At 34.3% G+C, this 16487-nt stretch overlaps 1 protein-coding gene across 4 annotated transcripts in view; it reads left to right on the top strand.

The window, feature by feature from the left end:
• CEP350 (centrosomal protein 350) overlaps nucleotides 1–16487 on the top strand; it is a 159682-nt gene that overhangs the window by 103090 nt on the left and 40105 nt on the right. For 3 of the 4 annotated variants that reach the window (XM_006048586.3, XM_006048584.3, XM_006048585.3), the window contains 4 exons: nucleotides 4146–4292; nucleotides 6080–6237; nucleotides 13735–13857; nucleotides 14978–15177. In XM_006048586.3, the coding sequence (XP_006048648.2) occupies nucleotides 4146–4292; nucleotides 6080–6237; nucleotides 13735–13857; nucleotides 14978–15177 (628 nt within the window). The remainder of the gene's footprint in view (nucleotides 1–4145; nucleotides 4293–6079; nucleotides 6238–13734; nucleotides 13858–14977; nucleotides 15178–16487) is intronic. The other variant, XM_006048587.3, reaches the window with a different exon arrangement.

The raw sequence follows: 16487 nt of genomic DNA, 5'->3' as shown, positions 1-16487 counted from the left end.
CTGGTGAGAGAGTTCCTGAAACTGGTGTACCCCTTTCAGAGTAGTTTGATTGTATCTCGTCAACTTGAAGACACATATAATCTGTGACTCAGCATTTCTGTGTCTTGGTATATATCCTCAAAGCTTTTGCACTGTATAGGGGAAAGTGGAAACAACTTATTTCTTCAGTGATAGATGAAATAGAGCATATTTCTGCAAGAAAATATAACAATGCAGGAAAAAGTGTACTAGATATAAAACCCATTCAATAATGGTAACATTCTGTATCTCTGCTGTCCAATACCTGGAGAAGGAAATGGCAATCCACTCCAGTATTCTTGCCTGGAGAATGCCATGGACAGAGAAGCTGGCCGGCTACCATCCATAGGGTCGCAGAGAGTTGGACACGACAGGTGGATTCTTTACCAACCGAGCTATCAGGGAAGCCCAGATAGTGAAGAATCTGCCTGCAATGCAGGAGACCAGGTTTGATCCCTGAGTCGGGAAGATCCTCTGGAGAAGGGAATAGTTATCCACTCCAATATTCTTGCCTGGAGAATTCCATGGACAGAGGGGTCTGGCAGGCTACAGTCCGTGGGGTCACAAAGAGTCAGACATGACTTATGACTAAACAACAACAACAACACACATAACATAAAATAAGCATTTAAAAATGAATGTACCATTAATCATTTTAAAGTGAACAGTTGCTTCTACAACCTTATGGCTTATTCTTAAGAGAGACGCAAACATTTCCCCCTTAGAATCCATTAAAAAAATATTTTCTTTCTGCTAGTCTTGGATTGGGTGAAATTATACATTAATTGATTTAGAAACTCGGGTCTAAGCTAGTAGGTGGTTTGTAGAGCTCTGGGAATCCCTTCGACTTTTTTCATGGGAGAAGGAGATCAAAATTGTTTTCATGAGGACAGTAAGATGTGAATTTGCCGTTTTTATATATTGATATTTGCACTAAATGGTGCAACAGCAATGGTGGGTAAAACTGCTGAGGCCTTATTTAGCACAAATCAGGCAGTGGCACCAAACTGCTAGTAGTCTTTATCTTCCATTGCCATACACTTGCAGCAAAAAAAAGCTAATTTTACTAAAGAATGTCTTGATTAAGTCTAGTAAAATTATTTTTATTATGTTGGCGTTTGAGTACTTGTTTTTGTGTTCTGCGTGACAGGAATGGGAAGCCTACAATGCACTTTTCCTGGATATTAGGGGAAGGTGATTAACTCATGGGAAAGCATTTGTACAGTTGTTTCAGCTGCAAGCTGAGCTAGCCACATTTTTTCGTGGAATACTGTTCTTACCTGAAAGAGTTATCCAGAGACAAACTGTGTTTATTCAGAATAGAATATTTGACAGTCATTTTCTCAAAAATGAACAAAGTGTGCTTGTACTTCAAAGAAGACAATTGACAGTATTTCTTGCCAATGGTAAAAACTTCTATCTACCACCTAAAACTAAAGAATTTTTCTTATAAGATCATAGTGATAATAATTGTGATTTTCTTGGTATTGTATAATGAAATATATGAACATTTGGAAGATCTTCATAACTGAGTGAACTAAGCATTTTCCAAATAATCAGTGCATGGTATTTTTTTTTTTTAAATCAAGCCATGGTGGAGGGTGGGATAGGATAAATTAGGAGTATGGGATTAACAGATATAAACTACTATGCATAAAATAGATAAGCAACATGGAATTACTGTATGGCATAGGGAACTATATTCAATATCTTACAATAATCTATAATAGAAAATAATCTGAAGAAAATATGTGTTACTGAATCATTTGCTGTACACTGAGACTAATACAGTATTATAAATCAACTATACTTCTGTCTAAAAAATTTTTTTAAACCCCAAAACTCAAGTCAGAACAAAAAAATCAAGCCAGACAATAAAGATTTGCAAACATCTGAATACTACTCTTTTCACTAATTTTGTTTGTTTTAGAAAATAGAATTATTTTCTTAAAAGTGTGCTCAATGCCATTGTATACACATGAGAGTGAAAAGACAAATAATGTCTTAGTATTATGAAGATAGTTTGAGAGTCTCCAGAAAGGATCTCAGGAACCCCTAACGACCATGGACTGTACTTTGAGAACTGTGCTTGAGAGGAATTTTATACATGTGCCCAAGGAGACAAAAAAGTGAAAGGCTGTTGATTTTAGTATTATTTGAAATAGTAGACAGCAACCTCATCTAACCATAGGGGTAACAGATCCATGAAATATATATACCTCCAATGTAATTTTATGCAGAATTTAGAGACAAATCAACATGGAGACATATAAAAGCAATGTTTAGTAAATAAAGCAAGATTTAAAATATGTATGTATGATATTATTTATAAAATATTGTAAAACATTATACAAACCAAACAGTATATTTATTTTTGCAGGTAACTAAAAATATTTGTAGAAGAATTTTAAAAAGCTGTATACCGTGGAAGCGTATATACCATGGTAGTGGTTACCTTTAGGGAGTGGGGTAGGGGATTGCAGACTGGTGTTATCTGTAATATTTTAGTTCTTTAGAAAATTTAAGACTAAGAGGAAATATGACAGAATATTCAGTTCAAGTCAGTCGCTCAGTCGTGTCTGACTCTTTGCGACCCCATGAATCACAGCATGCCAGGCCTCCCTGTCCATCACCAACTACTGGGAGTTTACTCAAACTCATGTCCATCGAGTCGGTGATGCCATCCAGCCGTCTCATCCTCTATCATCCCCTTCTTCTCCTGCCCCCAATCCCTCCCAACATCAGAGTCTTTTCCAATGAGTCAACTTCGCATGACGTGGCCAAAGTACTGGAGCTTCAGCTTTAGCATCATTCCTTACAAAGAACACCCAGGGCTGATCTCCTTTAGAATGGACTGGTTGGATCTCCTTGCAGTAACAAGTGTTAATTTTGGAAATTAGATGTTTATTGTGCACTTTCCTGCATTTTCAGGTAGTTTCAAAATTTCTCAAACATGATTTAAAGAAATTATAATAAGTTATTCATATCTTTATTATGCTTACTTTATTGATGAGAAAACAGATTACAAGAAATTTATGATAAAGGATAATTGTTAAATTTTAATGATTGTTAATAGTGAAATGTGTTACCTTTTGCTCACTGTTAGCAACAGAAATGGAGAAGGCAGTGGGATCCCACTCCAGTATTCTTGCCTGGAAAATCCCATAGATAGAGGAACCTGGTGGGCTACAGTCCACAGGGTTGCTAAGAGTCGGACACAACTGAGCAACTTCACTTTCACTTTTCGCTGTCATGCATTGGAGAAGGAAATGGCACCCGACTCCAATGTTCTTGCCTGGAGAATCCCAGGGATGGGGGAGCCTGTTGGGCTGCCGTCTATGGGGTCACACAGAGTTGGACACGACTGAGGCGACTTAGCAGCAGCAGCAACAAAAAATAATATCCCGTGTGGAGAATGTTTGATGCAATGTTGTCTTAAGTGTTTTCTGTTGGCATTTTATGTGGATAAAATTCTTTTCTAAAAGCAATTTTAAAAACTGTTCTGCTGCTGCTACTGCTGCTAAGTTGCTCAGTCGTGTCCAACTCTTAGCGACCCCATGGACTGCAGCCTACCAGGCTCCTCCGTCCATGGGATTTTCCAGGCAAGAGTACTGGAGTGGGGTGCCACTGCCTTCTCCTATAAGGCCATAAAATGATTCATTCTCTTTGACTTGTTTGTCCTACTTTTTGGAATCTCCCCTAAAGAACTAGCCCATGGTATGAAACAATTATAGGCATTAAAGCATTATTTGGGATGGAGTTTACAATAGAATAATGGTTATATTAATTACTTTACATGATATGCAGTTATTAAACAAAGAACTGTAAAGATTGAAAGGCACTATGGAAAAATGTGAAAGGTATGTTAAGTTTTAAAAGGGGATATGAAATTATTACTCTGTTGTGGTTATAATTACTTAAATTAAGGATTAAATCTTGTTAAATTATTTTACAGTGATAGAAATTTTTCCTCCTTCACTACTAAAACATTTTTCAATGTTATTTTATCTTGAAGTTCTTTATGTATGTAGTTTTGTATATGTGATGATTGTATTTTCTTTTTAAAATATTAGTTTGAATTTGTCTCCTCCAAATTTTAAACCCTCTCCTAAATCTTTAAACCTTAGGCAGAAATTAAACGTCTTCAAGAAGCCAATAAGGCAGCTCGGAAGGAAAGACAACTGATTCTTAAACAGCAGGAGGAGATAGAAAGGATCCGACAGACCACCATAAAACTGCAGGAGAAGTTGAAATCTGCAGGGGAGAATAAATTGGTAAACTACATGAAATTCTTGTTTGTTTTCTGCCTCATGTTGCTTGCTAACACCTAACTCTGCCTCCTTACATGATGGATGTGTGTTCATCCCAACACTGTGATATAGTAATGCACCAGGATAAAGTTGTATGTACGTGCCTTTATATAAAATGAGAGTTCTAATTTTATTTTCCCCATGGATTATTCTTTTGAATGGGACACATAAGTCATATATTAGTTTCAAAATGTTTTCTATTTATAAACTCAGTTGGGATAAAGAGCTTTGCTTTTTGCTAATCAATCCAAATATATTCTTCAGAATTAATGGGAGGAATTAATTTTTTTACTCTTTATGTGATACCTCTTTCAGCTGTCTAATGTCTTATATAATGATACAAGGCTAAAGGAGATATTCAGACAAAAACAAAATTGGACTTATTCTGAAATATTGTAAAATGTCAGTGTAGTGTTGGAAGATTCAGACTGTATAGAAATATAGTTAAATAATACTTTACTATTCACTGCTTTGACTTTTAAAATACACTTTAAAGTTTGAAGCAATCTCAAATTTATAGAAAGTTTCAAACACATAAAAAGAGCTCTGATTTTCTGAGCAAGAGTTATGTTGCTAACAAATTAATATTGACACATTACTACCATTTAATCTGCAAACACTATTCAAGTTTCTCCAGTTATCACAGTAGTGTTCCTTATTTCAAAAGGTAAGTTCAGAAGCACATATTGTATTTAGTTTTCATATATCTTTAGTCTCTTTCAGTCTGGAAAGGTTCCTCGATTCTCATGACCTTCACATTTTAGAAGATTACAGGCCAGATACTTTGTAGAATGGTCAAGTTGGGTTTGTCTGATGCTTCCTCATAATTAGATTCAGTTTATGCATCTTTGGCAGGAATATCACAGATGTGATGCTGTGTTCTTCTCTGCATTCGATCTGGTGGTACCTGATTTCGATATATCTCGTTACTGATGTGTGTGCATGCATGTTCATTCGCTCTGACTCTTTGTGCCCCCATGTCCTGTAGCCTGCCAGCCTTCTTTGCTCATGGAATTTTCCAGGCAAGAATACTGGAATGGGTTGATGTTGACTCAATCACAAAGGGAAAGAGGGTAACTATACAGTGAAGGTGGCATCTACCATATTTCACTTAGTTACCCTCTTTCCCTTTGTGATTAATTAGTACTTTGCATGATGATTTGATGATTAATAAGTACTTTGTGATGGTATTTTGAGACTACATTAATTCCTGTTCTTCATCAGAGTTAAATTTATTCTTTTATGTCAGTATGGACTCACAGATTCCTATTTTACTCAGCATTAAAATCTGTTACTATCATTATTTATTGTGATGCTCACTTTTTCTTAAGTTGGGCCATTCGGAGCCTCTTAAGCAGGTTTCTGTGTCCTTTTGACATGTACTCATCAGTCTTTGAGCACTTTCATATTTTCTGAAACAAGATGTTTCAGTCATTTTTTACTCTTTTTTGCCTCAACCTTGGTTTCAGCTGTTTCTCTGAAGAGGATACTTACTTAGAAATCAAGATCTGGTGCTAGGCATGCTCACTGCTATTTAGGTTTTGTTCCTCCTAAGCAACAAATCTGGGGACTGTGTTAGGACATATATATACATTTTACTTGTGCAGTATAATTTTGTCCTTTAAGTAATACCTTAATTTCAGCTATTTTACAAATACTGTTTAGAAGATAAATTAATTTTGAGAAGACAGTGTTTAAATCAGTTTGAGATCTTGAATTCCAGTATAACACTTGTCCCCTTTTGTTTGCAGGAGTCTCATAGTGATGATGATACAAAGGATAATAAAGCAGCCAGTCCTGCTCCAACTGACTTGGAGACCCGCAGTCCTTCCCCTATTTCAATCTCCAGCAGTGAAACAAGCAGCATTATGCAGAAACTGAAGAAAATGAGAAGCCGCATGGACGAAAAGTAATTCATTTTTAAAAATACTCGTTTACACTGAAAGTAGTAGCAACAAATAATATTTTTAATGTACTTCATTAGATTAGATGGATACAACATAATATTTTATGGCTTCAGCTGCATTTTAGTAGATTAAGTCATCCTGGAAGTCAATTAACTATAGACCTTATTTATAAAACAAATTTTCTCTATTTTAAATACTGTCGAGTTTCTTATTTTAAAACTAAAGTAGTATTTGCAGATATACCCATGATAATGTTTTCTCCTTGCTTTTATTAAAAGTTATGAGTAAGTGTGAATTTTTTGTCTTTTCTGAAATCTGAGGACGTGTCCACTAACTTGGGAAAGCAATCCAGTGGTGTAGCTTGAGATCTTATCTTGTGACTCTGACAGCTCTCAGGCTTACCCAAGTAGAAGAGTGAACTCTTAAACTCGTGAGTGATTCTGAATTGCTCAATTGAAACCATAAAGTCTGAAATTCTCCCAGAATGTTGAATGATTTGGCTGTCTACCATTCTACTAAAATATTTCTATGTATTATTTTTTAAAGACTCTTGGAGAAAGCTACTACTACTTGGATATAGCTCAGTCATACGCCAGCTTTGACCATACCAATGATATTTACCTGACAGTTTACTTTTTTGCATGTACATTTAATTAAATATACTTATAAAGTAGCTGCTTGTAGACTATTTTCTACCGTCTTTAAATATGGAAGAGAGGTCCTTTAAAATTTTTGTTGATTGCTATTTTATGTTAGCAGTTTGGACCACAGATTGAACTTAAATTGTACCTTGATATCCTTTGGCAGTATACTACGCATCACCAAATTTAGTGATGTTCTATGTTTATATGTGATATTAGCCTATGATTTAGGTTCTGAACAGTCAAGCAGTTCTAAGTCAAATCTTACTTACTATAAGTACAGTGTTGTACACTGGCACTTCATTGCTTAATTGAAATTGCATTTCAGTAACTTAAAATTGGCATTTCACAACTTAAAAATACCTACATTGATTATGAAAATAAGTTTAAAAAATAAACATAAATTTTAAAAATAAAAAGTATAAGGGATTTAAAACTGAATATTCACAAATTTTATAAGAATGCCTTTTCTAAGATTTCCATGGACTAGACCAGTTAAGATGTATTCAAGTAGGAATTCTTTCTTTCTTTCCTGACAAACTTTCCAGTAGCCTATGTGGGCATACTGTATTGCTCCAGGGATCTTTAATTCAGAATAATCTATCTCATAAATTTTCATAACTAATTAAACATTTCCTATCTGCCTTGTAAATGCCTTTGGATCATAAGTGTTGGAGGAAAAAAAGCTTCACGGGAAATTTCTTCATTGATTTCTTGCTTGTCTATACCAGTAAAATCTTCATTGCTGGTCTCTATGAATAATATTCTAATAATTTTAATCACATCTGTGGAAGGAACTGCTTATTCTGCTTGTAAGATTAGTCAGTTTATGTGGTGTTTATTTCCAATTTTGTTAAAGTTTTAAAAATCCTAAATAACAAATTAAAAGTTGAATATATTGACTTTGTTCTAAGTTTTGTTATTTTCTCAGAGCCCAAAATATTAAACACCTAGAATTTTTTTGCAACATTGCTGTCCCTTCCTTTGTCAACTACTGCAATAAATTTTTGAGAAATTTGTCGAAGAGAATAGGCCTTGAAGCATTCAGTGACTTCTTAATTTATTGTTTGAAACAATACTTTTGTGTTTATGGGAGGGATGGCGTAAAGACAGCAAAGAAATTAGTTTTAATGTTTGGAATATGATGCTGAAATTTGAGGATGAACAGGTGTATTTGTCAAAACTAGCAATGCATTAAAAAGGGAGGTTATTGTTATGCGATTTTTTTTTTTAGATCTCAAGAACAATGAACAGTGAGGGACAGAAGTATTAGGAATGTTAACCATCTACATGGTTGAAAATTCACCTATAACTTCTATGATCAGTTCAGTTCAGTCGCTGAGTCGTGTCCAACTCTTTGTAACCCCATGGACTGAAGCATGCCAGGCCTCCCTGACCGTTACCACCTCCTGGAGCTTGCTCAGACTCATGTCCATTGTGTCAGTGATGCCATTCAACCATCTCATCCTCCTCTGTTGTCCCCTTCTCCTCCTGCCTTCAGTCTTTTCCAGCATCAGGGTCTTTTCCAGTGAGTCAGCTCTTTACATCAAGTGGCCAAAGTACTGGAGTTTCAGCTTCAGCATCAGTCCTTCCAATGAATATTCAAGACTGATTTCCTTTAGGATTGACTGGTTTGAGCTCCTTTCAATCCAAGGGACTCTCAAGAGTCTTCTCCAACACCACAGTTTATTTATTTATTTTTTTACTTTACAATATTGTATTGGTTTTGCCATACATCAGCATAAATCCACCACGGGTATACACATGTTCCTCATCCTGAACCCCCCTCCCACCTCCCTCCCTGTACCATCCCTCTGGGTCCTCCCAGTGCACCAGCCCCAAGCATCCTGTATCCTGCATGGAACCTGGACTGGCGATTCGTTTCTTATATGATATCATACATGTTTCAATGTCATTCTCCCAAATCATCCCACCCTCTCCCTCTCCCACAGAGTCCAAAAGACCGTTCTATGCATCTGTGTAAAAGCAGCAATTCTTTGGTGCTCAGCCTTGTTTATGGTCCAACTCTGACATCCATACGTGACTAGTATAAAAACCAGAGCTTTGACTGTACACACCTTGTCGACAAAGTAGTGTCTCTGCTTTTTAATATTTGTGATTCCTCCATATATGTGGTTCCTCTGTATCTGCAGTTGTACATCTTCAGATTCAGCCAACCACAGTCATGCAATACTGCAATATTTATTGAAAAAAAATCCACATGTAAGTGGACCTATGGAGTTCAAACCCCTACTGTAATGTGAAAACTATTTTTGAATACTATTCAGATTACCAAAGCTTTAGAGTTCAATCTCTTTCAACAATGTTGAGGTGTCTAGCTCAATAAATAGAATGAGTTAATTTTGTAGTCACTTGCTACAGTAAATAACTAATGACAAAATCATTTAAACCTTTGCTACTAAGCACTATTATTTGTTTTGTAGATTGGAAAAGCCAGTCTTCCAAGAGATTACTATTTTATTAATATAAAATACCTGTCAGAAAATAGTCAACCTTCTCAATAAGTTAAGATACTTTGAGAGGAACATTTTCATTATGTATTACTGCTTATTGTTAACTCTTTGAACTTTGATTCTGTGATAAATATTTTTTCTGAAATGTTGAAACTATTCTTGGCTACAATTAAAGATTTCCTTCATTAATGTTTCCCTGAAACAATAATGCCTTTGTTAAAATTTCTAATCTGTGGCTTTTATTGACCTATTTAACAAGTTGACATTTTAAAAATCATTTCCATTTCTCAATATAGTGAAAAGCAAAAGAAATGTAAACTATGGAAAAAGTTAGTTACAATGCAGATATCAGTATGTTTGCAAAAGCCACACTGTCTAGACCTCAGTTTTTTGATCATTATTGGTAAATGAAATCTGAGTTTTGTTTACTGCTGTGAGGGGTATTATTTACAGTATAAAGTTGTGAAACAGATACTCATGGGGAAAAACCATGCATTTGACTTCCTGTTAAGTTGACAATTCTATTTTAGGAGAATTATTTACTGAGCAAATGAAACACTGAAAGAATGATGTTATCTTCCTCATTAAGTGTTAAAATAGGACATAGGGCACTTTTTCTTTCATTTGTTAACAGCAGCTTGTTCTTTATTTATTAATTGTATACTTATTCTCTCAGCAATTATTTACTGAGAATTGTGTGAATATAGTAGGTTCTGAGGGACATGAAGATGAATCAGACATAAACCCTGCTCTTGAAAAGCTTACTGTCAAGGTGGAAAAAGAATAAATACCAGGTTCCTTTAGTAAAGTGTATAAAAGTCTAATGCTAAGAATACTCAGAAGAAATTTTTACTGAAAAGAGTACATATCACAGAGATTTTCTTGATGAGTGTTCAAAATTAAATACTTTGGATTTGCACTATTCCATTAAAGAAGACATTTTAATTAAGATTTTAAACAATGTATTAAATATCATTGCCTAAATTAGATATACAGTTTTCTTAGAGAAAGTTCTGGACTAAGTGTAGTGGATGAATAAATCCTGATAGTCTAATAATATGCTCTTTTTTTCCTTTACTTCCTAGATTAGGGATAATGCACCTGTATTATTTCATTTATTTAAGTACAGTATGCTGCTGCTGCTAAGTCGCTTCAGTCGTGTCCGACTCTGTGCGACCCCAGAGAAGGCAGCCCACCAGGCTCCCCCGTCCTTGGGATTCTCCAGGCAAGAATACTGGAGTGGGTTGCCATTTCCTTCTCCAATGCATGACAGTGAAAAGTGAAAGGGAAGTCGCTCAGTCGTGTCCGACTCTTAGCGACCCCATGGACTGCAGCCTACCAGGCTCCTCCGTCCATGGGATTTTCCAGGCAAGAGTACTGGAGTGGGGTGCCATTGCCTTCTCTGATTTAAGTACAGTATATGCAGATTATTAAACAATTCAATAGATTTTGCTGTAGGAAAAATAGACTGTGTTTTGTTTATGTCAGTACTATCCATATGCTCATTTATCTTTTTTGAATATCATTAGAAATGAAAGAATTGATTCATTTTAAAATTAAGAGCACTGTTTCATTTTTACTTGTAACAGTATAGAATTAAAGAATTGTTTATATCCAGAAAAAAAATAAGATGTTAGGTTTTGTATTTTGTTTAATATCTTTCAGAATCAGATGACTTTAGAACTGAAAGTTTTATTTAAAATTTAGATCATAATTCTGCTCTTTCAAATTGTAACCTAGTTTTAGAATCTGTTGGAATACAATGCACTATTAGCTCAGTGGGAAAAAAGGATTCTCGTATCACATGGTCTAGCAATGTGTTGAGGTATGTATTTTTCAAAAAGTGTGAGAAGGTACTTAAATGAAGAAAGAATCATAAAATGTTGAAACTAGGGAATTTTAGGGAAGTTGTCTATTATAGTCTCTTGGTTCTACAGGATGAAATTGAGGCCAATAGAGATTGAGTGCCTTGCCCTAGGTCACACAGGTAGCATAATGGCAGAGCTCGAACTAGAACCCTGCCCTGTGGACTTCAGCCAGCTACAGTGAAAATTAAGTTAGCATATCTGTTTTCAATTTTGTAACTTTTTTTTTTTAACTTAAAGTTGTCTTAGTAGAAATTGACCTTCTAAATAGCATTTGTTGAAGCTGGGCAAGTGCTCAGTGGCTGATTACTAAGGTTCAATAGCTGCATGGCTAAAGTTTAGAGTCTAACATTTTGACTTTCTTTTGAATTTCTTAGGCTTAAGCATTATAGGAACATTATTTCCATACTAGATTAAATCTGTCATATATCTCATGCTCATCCAGTGTTCTGTAACCACCAGAGGCCTTGTTGAGGAATGCCTTGACAACAGCCATAAGGTGTATCAGTAGCATTTTCTATGAGTAGGCATTTGTGTCTCCATCATTCATAATTTTGTTTCTTACTTGTGTGGCATTAACTCTAGTGTGAAGTATTAACTGCTTTTATCTCAATTTTAATCAATTTTTGGAGGACCCTCTTGAATTCTAGAATATATGTATATTAAGTAAGGAACATGTTTGTGGGAAGAAATTCCAACTTTAAACTTTTCTTAATACTATCTCTTATACTGCTTTGTTTTTTTAGCATTTCTTTTGTTGTTCATTTCTACCCTGGAGCTTTTGAATATGCTTTAATCTTTGTAAATGAGAAGTAAATGATTAGTATTTGTTCTAAGAGAGAAAGTTATTATTCTCTATATTGAATTGGACAAAAACATTTAATATGTATTTTTTTTTTTTTACAGTTTATTTCATATGTTCCAATATTCTACTTTTTCTACTAGGTCATGCATGCATTTAGCTGTTATATACTTAAGAGGGTGGGTGATATTTGAATGTTATGAATAGAATTTTGGAATCTTTTTTGAAGTACATTTGTTTTTGTATAATATTTTGATAATTGGCATCAAAATAAGCTTATTATATATTCATAAAGAGGGGCAAGGAAGAGTGCAGTGTCTTATTGAAAGTTGGTAAAATTGTTTTTCCTTGCACTTCAGTGCAGAAAATCAAGGCAATCCAGAAACAATAGAGGGAAGGAAGGGAGAGAGAGAGAAAGTGAATATTAAGTTGTATGTGGGGAAACAGACTTGAAATCATCTACACATGTAGTTATCTAAAGATATACATGTAGTCAAGATTCTACATACTTTTTAAATTCCAAATGAGTAACTGGATTCATACCTAGATTTTCTCACATCTGTGACTTACTGATATATTATTCCTTGCTCTTCCAAGGCAATAAGTGTTGGCCTTGATCTACAAGTTACTGTGTGCATGTGAGCAGGAGCATGCTCTGTCAAAGAGAATTAGCCTTTTTAAACCTATTACTAGACTTATGTATCCTTTCATATATACAATGATCTATTTAAAAATTTTTTTAAAAAGAGAAGCTAGTGCTTTTTTCCTACTTTTATAAGTTTAACATGTGGAATTTCTTACTACTTTTAACCTTATGATTGATTGAACTGTCCACAGCATGATTTTTTTTTTCCTTTAAACAACTGGTAGTATTTATTGGAACTAGCTTAGTTTATTCTATCTTTTTTGGGGTGGGGGAGCCACACCATGCAGCTTGCAGGATGTTAGTTCACCGACCAGGGATCGAACCTGAGCCATTGCAGGGAAGCAGTGAAAGCACTGAGTTCTAATCACTGGATTCCCAGGGAATTCCTATTTAGTTTATTCTTAATTATGCACCCTAATATTTTATAGAATGGGTATTATATTCCAGTATTGTTTAAATGGGCCTTTGTTAAATATAAAGCAAGATAGCTCCACTAGGTCCAGTTAGCATTAAGTTTTATGTTGTAGATATGAACAAGATATCTTTATTATAAATTGATTTTCTAAACTATATTACTGTTTTAGGCTAGATGATGATGGTGAGTTAAGTAAGGCAAATGTAGTGCTTTTTAAATTTAAAGTCAAGTTTAAAATATATGATAAGACACAGATATAAAAATTACTTGTTTAAGATTACATATATGTATAGAATTGCTGATAAGCAAGGTTCATGGCCATAATTGTTGTACTCTGTGTTAAAGCTTATGAGAAAAAAAAACTTAGCTTCACACTCCTCATTACTTTACTCACAAATAAATTTACCTGAAAGTATAGATGATGGTTAAGCAACATCTGAGAAGAAAGGCACGTATATTCAGAAATCATTGGTAAGATCTATAAAAGCAAATGTTTTATATGTCACACCAAGTATAACACTTGCTTTAACCAAGTGGCTTATGATGTTGTTCAGGAAGCATATTTAAAGTTCTGTGATCGGCTCTTATGCTTTCCCTTTCTCATTCTTTCTCCTTCTTGATCTCTTGGTTTTAAAATCTTCCTCCTTATTTTGTAGACACTGCTCTCCTGTTCACTACTTCTTCTCTGTCTTTACGTCTCATCACTGGGCCTCTCTCAGTGTCTGTTTTCCCAACCTTCATCCCAAATTCCAGCTGTATATCTACAACCAGTTGGTCAGGTAACTTTGCACCTTTTTCAGTGCACTCTTTGATAGAGCATGCTCTGTTCTTTTTGCTTGTCTTTATTGCTTTTTTTTTTTTTCCTTTCTTTTTTCTAACAGCCTAGGGGCCTCTTGTCAAATGTCCCATAGATTTTACCTTTTTGTTCCCACAATTATTTGACATGCTGATTGTTCAAAAAGTAGAGTGACAGTTCTTGTGCTTTTTATTAAGTGTGTGTTGGATATGTGAATGCCTTTTTGTTGATTAGCTACCACTACAGATCTAACACTCGTAATATGAGCAGCCCAGCTTTTATTTAGCTATGACATCTACATTTGAGGAGAGCTTAATAGAAGCTTTTTAACTTCTCAAATAACTTTTCCTAAATCAATGCTATTCTCTAACCCTTTGGAGCCAAGATCTGTTAGGCTATCTAATTTCAGAGATTGGGTTAAATTGAGAAGTTTGAGGATTTGGTGCATCCCTATTTTTTACTCAAGTAAATAAATAGTTATGTTTTATGTGTAAGGCATCTAACTGTGGTGCATCTGACATTGTTTCTCTCCATGAAAAACAGATATAGATTATCACTTGACATGGCATCTCCCAGGTAATGCTTCACTATACCTGAAGCAAAGCCAGACTGAATTTGAAATAAAGGTCAAAAAGGGACAAGAATATGTTTTTTGTTTGCTTGCTTGCTTGGGATTTTGGGGGTTTTTGTTGTTGTTGTTTTGGTCTTTGTTGTTTTGAGTTTGTGTATTTTTTGGTCTGAGCCTTCAGAATAAATTCTTTATACCTTCTGTTATGAAAAAAGAATCACCTATGAAGAATGAATATATAAGTACTATCAGTCATGGTTGGCTGAATATTCTGAAAAAATTTTTTTCTGAATTTACGACTGTTTTTCCTTTGCTAATCTTCCAAACAGTTAACTACAAGTAGAACATAAATTCTCTCATTTCCTGAATAAGATCACTTACAAAGTTTCTGTTCTCTCAAAAACTTTTTTCAGAGAAATATTATGAATGTCCTATTGTTATACGGTTTGTTGATAATATAATGAGTGATAAACCTCTTTAAGTGATTTCTGCCTATAGATTTGTTTTCTCACTATTCTTCATGGTGCGACCATAGGTTTCTGACAAAACGAGAGCAAAAACTAATGCAGCGGCGACAACATGCAGAAGAGCTACTAGAGTGGAAGCGACGTTTAGATGCAGAGGAAGCAGAAATTCGTCAAATGGAAAAACAAGCCTTGGCTGCCTGGGACAAAGAATTGATAAAACCTAAAACTCCTAAGAAAGAGCTGGAGGACCAGAGAGCTGAACAGAAAGGTAATAAATACTAACTGTCCAGACTACATTCTAAAGCCTGACATAAATGAAAGATTTACTTCATTATCTTAAAAAATATGAATGATTAAGGGTAAAGAAGGTGATACAAACATATATGCTTCAGAATTGGAAAGATAAGAGAATATGGTAAATACTTTTATGCTAATATACTTGAAAACTTAGAACACATGGGTAAATTCCATGAAATGGAAATAGGTTATTCTAGGACCAAGTAGGGTTTAACACATACTAAAATTGATAATGTGGTAAAAGATTAAAGGAGAAAAAGTACATATATCTCAAAGATTCAGAAAAAAAACACTGAATAAAATCCAAAACATTTGTAATAAAACAAATCTCAAATCAAATTAGCAATACAAGGAAACTTTCTTTACCCAATATAGGATATTTATTAACAAAAACAAAAAACCAAACCTGCAACAGACTTTATATTTTAATGATAAAACTTAGAAAGTTTTCCCTTTGAATTTGGAGATCAAAGTTGCTTATTTTCACCTGTAGAATGAAAGAAAGAAGCAAAACTCTCATTGCAGATGAGAAGGCTATGCACATAAAAAATCCAGCATTTACATGTCAGTTATTAGAATTAAAAAGGGATAGAAAGTTGCTGGATTTATAATCCGTAAATAAAACTCAATTGCATGTCTATAGATAAGCAGAAATTGGTTAGAAAAATCTAATTTTTAAAAGAGATGCCATTTATAAATTTTAAAAAGTATACAAGATCTTTATGGAGAAAAATTTAGAATTTTCTTAGGAAACATTTGAGAAGACCAAAATAAATAGAACTTTTCCATATTCACAACAGATTCAGTATCATAAAGATGTTAATTCTCTATGATGTTAATAGAGACAATTCTCATTATCTCTATTAATGATAGAGTCAAGACAATTTAAAGCAGAATCCTAGCAAGATTTCTTTGCAAAGTTTGACAGCTCCTTTTAAAGTTTATATAAAAAAGCAAAGGACTAAAAAACAATGCAAGAACTTAGCAGTTCTAAAAGTCTTGAAACTGGTAAGTTCTTACATTGTGTTTTAGTCCTTTGCTTTTTCATATAAATTTTAAAAGGAGCTGTCAAACTTTGCAAAGAAATCTTGCTAGGCTTCTGATTTTTGTTATCAAAGATAGACAAATAGACTGTTAAACAAATAGCCCAGAAAAAGACCTGTGAGTATATGAAAGTTGACTTCTGACACAGATAACTCAGGAAACTAGTGAAGAAAGGAGTGACTAATAAATTTTGTGAGAAGTGAAAATAAAGTTGGGTCCCTACCTGACAATATGAAA

This window comes from Bubalus bubalis, chromosome 5, assembly GCF_019923935.1.
Source record: "Bubalus bubalis isolate 160015118507 breed Murrah chromosome 5, NDDB_SH_1, whole genome shotgun sequence".
NCBI classification, from domain to species: Eukaryota; Metazoa; Chordata; class Mammalia; order Artiodactyla; family Bovidae; genus Bubalus; species Bubalus bubalis.
Note: the sequence above shows the minus strand (reverse complement) of the source record. Positions and strands in the feature narration are given on the sequence as shown.